This window comes from Triticum urartu, chromosome 1A (genome assembly GCF_056163025.1).
Source record: "Triticum urartu cultivar PI428250 chromosome 1A, HENAU_Tu73, whole genome shotgun sequence".
Classification (NCBI taxonomy): Eukaryota; Viridiplantae; Streptophyta; class Magnoliopsida; order Poales; family Poaceae; genus Triticum; species Triticum urartu.
The window spans coordinates 25362141-25369133 of NC_141873.1; the positions used below are offsets into that span (position 1 = coordinate 25362141).

The following is a 6993-nucleotide window of genomic DNA, read 5'->3' on the forward strand; positions in this document are numbered from 1 at the left end:
GCACTTGACTCCCCCTTCTCATTCACCGACATGCTTTTGCAGCGTTGCACGCTCCTCTCGCGTCTATTTTCGTTCATTATTTCTCTGACCTCCAACGTTAATTCGTCACTTCTCTTCTGATGGCATGCTCTGCTCCTTGCGTTTTTCGCCTCCCTTTGATCGTTTGTTAAATTATGTCTCCGCTCATTGTCAGTCTGCCTCCTAGCTAGAACAGTGTCCTGAATGACAGACGCGTGTAAAGTTGAAGGGGGACATGTTGCTCCCTCTTTCATTAATTCTGTAAAGCTAGGGCTATTTCGGTCGTCTGGATCAAAAATAAGTTCAATTCGTATTTAGTTAATTTTGATTTATCGGATTTGGAGGAGTCACATATAGAAATAGCAGGGCCTGCCATAGAAACGGATCTTGAACATAAGCGCATACCTGAAGTAGTAGATGCATGTTTGTTTTGATCTTGGATACGCTTATCCTTGTTCCTCCAATAAGCAGCTCGCCGCAGGGCGTTTCTATGGTCTCTCTTGCGTCCTTCTTCAGTTTTTTCTCCTGTTCCTTGTATGTCATTCAAGATCCCGTCTGGAGCCATTACAAACATTACCGAAAATAAAAAATCATGGATCTAAGATGGAAGCAATTTCTGTAATAGTAGAACAAAATTAGAATACCTTGTAGCTCTATCTCATTAACGATCCCAGTCGAGACCTCCGTTGTATCAGGAAATACCGACGCATCATCCGAGAATGATGTATAGTTAGAGCTAGTGTGGTTGCCTTCCATAAAAAAGTTGTCCAGACATATTATTGCTTATTTATTAAAACAGTTCTTAACATAATGGTTAAATCATTAATAGCATACCTGATAAATGCAGGGTGTGTGCATGTTCAACTTGTACGGTATATTGTTTCTTCCGCCGATAGGAAGCCCTCCTCAGGGCGTTTCTATGGTCTCTCTTGCGTTCTTCTTCCGTTTTAAGCTCTGTTTCTTGGGTGTCTTACAAGATTACATTCCCGAATATTAGAGAATAAAACAGTTACGCCCACGAAATTGGTGGAAGATTAGACACAATATGATTACCTTGATGCTTGGTGTCGCAGATGATTCCAGATGAGACCGTATTTGAACTTGCAAATGTCTCCGAGCTTGTTGGGTTGTCTGGTGAAGCAGATTTGACCAAACAAAATTATGCTAATTGGTTAAGACGATACCGACTATATTGTTAAAAACATTCTGAACCATACCTGTTAACACAAGGGTCTTTGCAATTTCATCTCGGACAGTAGGTTGCTTTTTCCGCCGATATGAGGCCCTTCTCAGTGCGTTTCTATAGTCTCTCTTGCGTTCTTCTTCCGTTCTATCCTCTGTTTCTTGGGTGTAATTATGGACAGCTATTGCATCTGATGTCATTAGGGGCAAACACATAAATTAGACAATATAACAGAAACATGTCAGCAATTTGTTGAATGAGTAGGCAAAATATGATCACCTTGAATTTCATTCTCATTAACGAGACCAGAAAGGCCCGTAGTTGTAATAGAAAATGTTGACGCATCATGCGAGAATGCTGTATAGTGAGAGCTAGCTGGGTTGTCTGGTGAACAAAACTTGTCCAAACACATGTCAGCTCAATGGTTTTGACATACCCAATATCATGGTTACTACTCTTTAAGCTTACCTGATGATTGAAGGGCAAGTGCATTTTCATCTTGGACATTAGGTTGTTTTTCCCGCATACAGAGAGCACTTTCCAGTGAACTTGTTTGGTCTATTTTGCATTTATATTCCTGAATTCGCGTTATGTCTGTGATGAAATTAAAGTCACATAACGATGACATTAATGTAATTATCTCTAAATCGAAATGAGAAAACACAACTTGACCAAATATTTCCAAATGATAAAACACAACCATGGAGATGGACAGATCATACTACCTTCTTTATGTCCAACACAAAGGACATCCGATGTGACCATCGCATTATCCGGGTATGAATTATCGTTAGGCGAGACTGATGTATAGTCCGAAATAGCTGAATTATATGATTCAACAATGATGGTCAGTACTTATTTAAAATACGTAATAAGTGAAACTTTGTGCGAACACAACACATACGGGACGTGGATAAATTTACCAACCATGATAATCTCGTGTGGGTTTAGTTCTCTCCCTATCTTCGAGAACATTTGTGATATCACATAGAGACTAGCAACGAGCAGACTTCCCAATGACTTGTTGGTTACCCAAACCATCTGACAACTTGTTGCGATAAGCAGCCCACCAATGAGCGTTGATGAGATCCCTATGATCTAATAAGTGGCAAATTATTGTGCATCATATATTCTGTTATCCGGGATATAAGCACAATATTACCTACTAAGCAACATACGTATGCACATCAAACTAAGAGTGTCCATCAAGCTTACCAGATTTTGCAACTACCGGCTGATTCTCATTTTGTAAGCTGACAATATCCGCATTTCGTTTAATCCGATAAGCTGCACGTTTCCTTGCATTGTACTGCTCCCTTGCATGATCCGCGTATTTTTTGCATTCATTATTTAATGATAGAGTTTCATGATGTTCGGAAGCTGTGTCGTCTGCATTTATAAATACAAATAAGAAAACAAATAAAACGACGGTTGGGAAGGTGGATATCATGCCTATGGATACCTTGAGAATTATCTCGTAGCTGCATGTTATGAATAGCATGATCGAGTGTTAGGCTAGCCGTAAGTGTAAATGTTTGACCATCATCATGGTACCCAGGCCTTACCCTTTCCGGTCCATCTGTAGATTATAGTAAGCATGAATACAACTTCAATATTTATCTGGTATGCACGCAATCAATCATGTACCTGTCTCCGTCGTGTAAAAAGGCTCAACATCTGCATCTATGGTTATGATGCTTGGATTACCATCTTTCAGTGTTGTCTCGCTCGTAGGTGCTGCAAGACATTAAGCATGGTACAAGACATTGTCAGACTTGCACGTCAGGCTTTACATCACAGTATTTTCACACTTTATATACCGGTTCAGTCGCGCAAATAGCATCTACTTTTTCATCAACGGGTATCAAGTTTGTGTTGTATTCTTCAGCATTTTTTACGCTCGTCTGATCTGCAATACATTATGCAAAAAGCGCAATATTAGCATAAAAGCAAGTATTCATAGTACAGTGAACACTACCTGTAGCTTTGTCGTCTTCTTGTTCATGCTCACCGGCTTTGCTTCTTGCATTACCCATTCGCAAATGAAATGACCGCTACCTCCGATGTTTGTGTGGCTCTGGTGTTTTTGAGGCATGGGAGAAACATAAAAGCTACAATGATCGGATGGATATAATTGATGCAACATGAAAGCAAGAGAGATGGCGAACTTGAAGGCATGAATATGAAGGTACTTCAATTCAAAGCATTAACAGCTAATCATTGAGTTCCTCGACTTTATTCTATCTTGAACTTTTAGCACATCTTGCTTATGCACATTCTCATAGTTATTAATTTAAAACAAATCAAGTATGGTAATCTAAACATAGATCACATTCAGCAAAAGGCACATGTACATAAGGATATTTGTTACATAGGTTTATTGTCATACTATACATGTTTGTGCTCATTGCATAAAATTATATAGTGTATTTTCCATGCATAGTTCTGAGCGTCAGTTATAATGTACGCACAAACTGTACATCTTTGAGAGCTTGATGTAGTTTTCGTTTCCAATTATTGTTTTAAGAAATGTTATTAAGGACGTTGGTTCCATCATATTACACTAGTGCAGAACCGGGCAATAGCACCGGTTCGTAAGGCCCTTTAGTGCCGGTTTAGGAACCGACACTAAAGTTTCGGCACTAAAGGCCCCCCCCTTTAGTACCGGTTCAGCACGAACCGGTGCTAAAGGGGATCCATGTGGCACGAGCCAGCTCCGGGGGCCGGGAGCCCTTTAGTACCGGTTGGTAACACCAACCGGTACTAAATGGTTGTGGGGTTTTTGGTTTTATGATTTCTTTTTCATTTAATTTTGTGTTTTCCATTTTAATTCTTTTTCGTTTGCTGGTATTTTACGGTACTACACATTGTACACGTTATGCATATATATATATATAGAATTTCTAGTAGAACCAATCATATATATATATCATCAATGTCTCACAAACCACCATATTAATTTACACATACACACATGTATAGCTATATACAATTTCTCCTACATATGCATGTTGCCTTGGGAGCCAGTGGCATTAGCCTAATTGGTGCCTTCGGAGCACGATGACAATTGGAAGTGGTTCATGGGGGCGGTAGCGGGTAATAGTATTCTCCCTTCGGATTTATGACCTGGTCGAGCAAAAATCCCGCTATTTCCTCTTGAAGTGCTTCTACGCGCTCCGTTGGTAGGAGCTTGTCCCGCACCTCTTTGAACTGTTAAGAAGGAGATCAATATGCATGTGTATTAGTTGTGTGACTAGATATCGATAATGGTGTAAAAATTGTGAATAGTGTTCTGACAAGCGTACCCATTCCTGTCTTTGAGATCTGCTCCTTTCGGACGCCATCATGCGAATGTTCTCGCAAACGCAGAATGCACACAGATCAGTCCCCTACGCCTGCTTCAGGGCATTTATTACGAGAATGGAATTTAATTTGATCAGATAATAATTAATCAAGCATGATAATTAAAGAGATGGCAGCTAGCTAGCTAGCTAGCTAGTACTACTTAATTACTTACCTTGGATCGAAACCATTTCAGCTTTGGTTTCCATTCGCCTTCCGTGACGCTGATGAACCTTGCCCAAGCCCTGCCCGCCGACAAAGAAAATGAATAAAGGGGTTATTAAATAGTTCATATCATGAAATTAATGACGAACTAAATAGGCCGAGATATATAGTTAATAATGATTGAAATTACCTGTTGACTATCCCAAACAAGATGTTATAGTCACTATTTGCTTTGAGTAGCGAGTCCAGTATTTCAACTGTTCCGGCGTCAACTTTAATGATACACAAGATCCAGTGAAATCTGCATGCACACACGTTTGCATGTCTTAATTAAGCGGGCATATGTAAGCAAAAACATGTAGCTAGCTAGTAGGCAAAAACAGAGAATTTGTAGTACAAGAAAGTGTGACTCACTGGAAGTTGTAAGGAAGTAGTATATCTTCATTGTATTTGAGGCGCTTCAAGAACTCTAGCATGCTGTCCTCTACCTCTTTTTCTTGATGCTTGTTCATTTTCCATGTGTATTCATTAACGGTGTTTGGGTCAATGAACCCAATGCCATAGCGTCCACCTTTTCTCATTTCATACATCTTCATCCTGCATAATACCACAGAAAAGAATATAGTGAGGATAATTACAGGTAATGATTGATCAAAAGGATCACTACAGCTAGCTTGAGACTTAAATTACAGAAAGAAATCACTTACAGACAATAGCAACTGACGATAGATTTGTCGAGTGCGTCTTGATTGTATAACTGAAACAGTTCAGGATACTCAACGGCCACAGCTTTCTCATGGTAGTAATCATCCTTCTTGACATTCACGTTGGTAATGTCCATGTACCATTGATGCAATTCATACATTCTCGTTGGGAGCTTGTTGACATCTTCTGGCTCGACCAAAGGTTGGCCCCGGACATATTTCCGTTTTATTTCCTCCTCTGTAATCCCAGGCATGTCCTCGATCTCGAGGAGTTGTCCAACAGTGATCTTGAGCTCTTCAGCCTGCATTATATGCTCCTGGGTTATTACCACATAGCCCACCTCGGGAACGTAAACTGTTTGGCCACAATAATATTGGACGCGCGTACTGTCACGTGTTGTTGGCGGCACAACAAGCGGGGGGATCGATTGCGCCGCCTGTTTTCCCAGCTGGGCAATGGTTTTCCTGCATTTTTTGACAGCTGCTTGTTGTTTGCTCGAGCTCGAGCTCGCCTCCTTCTGTAGACGTCGTCGATGTAACTTCCTGATGTGGCGCTCATAGTCTGAGTCAACAGGCTTAGGAGCTGGTGGTTGAGCCATACGAATGAAGTGGTCAACTACTTCCACAGGCACTTTCTCCCTTGGCGGCAGTGGCGGTTTCGGTCCAAAATGGGCGTCGACTTCTGCCTGCACTATGGCATTGGTTTGCTCCTCGGTCCTGTCGTAAGCCCTCACAGGAAGAGGAGTAGTGAGGTTTGGACCATATTTATATCGCTTGCCTCCGCCTGTAGTTCCTGTACTATGACCTCGACTCGTACCGCTACGCACCATAGCTGCGGGGTGTCTCTTCTGCGACTGCTGAGGCGGCGGAGACGGCTGACGGGGCTGAGTTGGACGAGGAGGAGTGGCCTGAAGCTGTGCCGGACTTGAAGTGGCCTGAGGTTGTGCCGGACTTGGAGGAGGAGTGGACGTCTGACGCTGTGTCGGACTTGGAGGAGGAGTGGCCTGACACTTTGCCGGACTTGGAGGAGGAGGAGTGGCCTCACGCGTTGGTGGACTTGGAGGAGCGGGAGTCTGCTGACTCGGTGGCGGACTTCGACGAGGAGTCAGGTGACGCGGTGTCGGTGGCCTTCGAAAGATGATGCAATCCTTTCTCCATAGGATGACACGATGTATGGCCTCTCCCAATGTGTGCTCGTCGTCACCTCCAGGAATGTCAAGCTGTAGCTCCGAATATGGGTCCACCACCTCATCAACCAAGACACGAGCATAGCCCGCTAGAATCGGGTTGCAATGGAAGGTTGCCTCGGGGGAATTTGAAAAAGCAACGGCGTCCGCCACCTTCATGGATATGTTCTTCATTTTGAAGTGTAGCTCGCAGTTAGTGTTCTCTGTGATGTCATCCACGGGGTATCTATCCAGCACTACTGCGTCGCCCGGGGTGGAACCCACGCTGCTTCTCGGCATGGATGGGGCGGTGGTATCCAATGCTGGATCATCCGCTAGCTGCTGCAGATGCTGAGACCCCCTTTGCTGGCTAAGTGAGTCGATCTGCTCCTGTTGCCGCTGGAATTTAGCTGCC

At 42.8% G+C, this 6993-nt stretch overlaps 2 protein-coding genes across 2 annotated transcripts; both read right to left on the reverse strand.

The window, feature by feature from the left end:
- Window positions 1-105: 105 nt before the first annotated feature.
- Window positions 106-1727, reverse strand: LOC147988662 (uncharacterized). The gene is made up of 9 exons (XM_087535389.1): window positions 1670-1727; window positions 1481-1585; window positions 1236-1391; window positions 1072-1149; window positions 853-978; window positions 663-767; window positions 424-573; window positions 213-304; window positions 106-153 (listed from the first exon to the last, which is right to left on the reverse strand). The coding sequence occupies exons 1-9, from the start codon at window positions 1725-1727 to the stop codon at window positions 106-108; spliced, it is 918 nt and encodes a 305-aa protein (XP_087391515.1).
- A 666-nt stretch (window positions 1728-2393) lies between these two features.
- On the reverse strand, window positions 2394-3237 carry LOC147988663 (uncharacterized). Its single transcript, XM_087535392.1, has 5 exons — window positions 3175-3237; window positions 3024-3105; window positions 2849-2941; window positions 2664-2780; window positions 2394-2590 (listed from the first exon to the last, which is right to left on the reverse strand). The coding sequence occupies exons 1-5, from the start codon at window positions 3235-3237 to the stop codon at window positions 2394-2396; spliced, it is 552 nt and encodes a 183-aa protein (XP_087391518.1).
- Between the last annotated feature and the right edge of the window lie 3756 nt (window positions 3238-6993).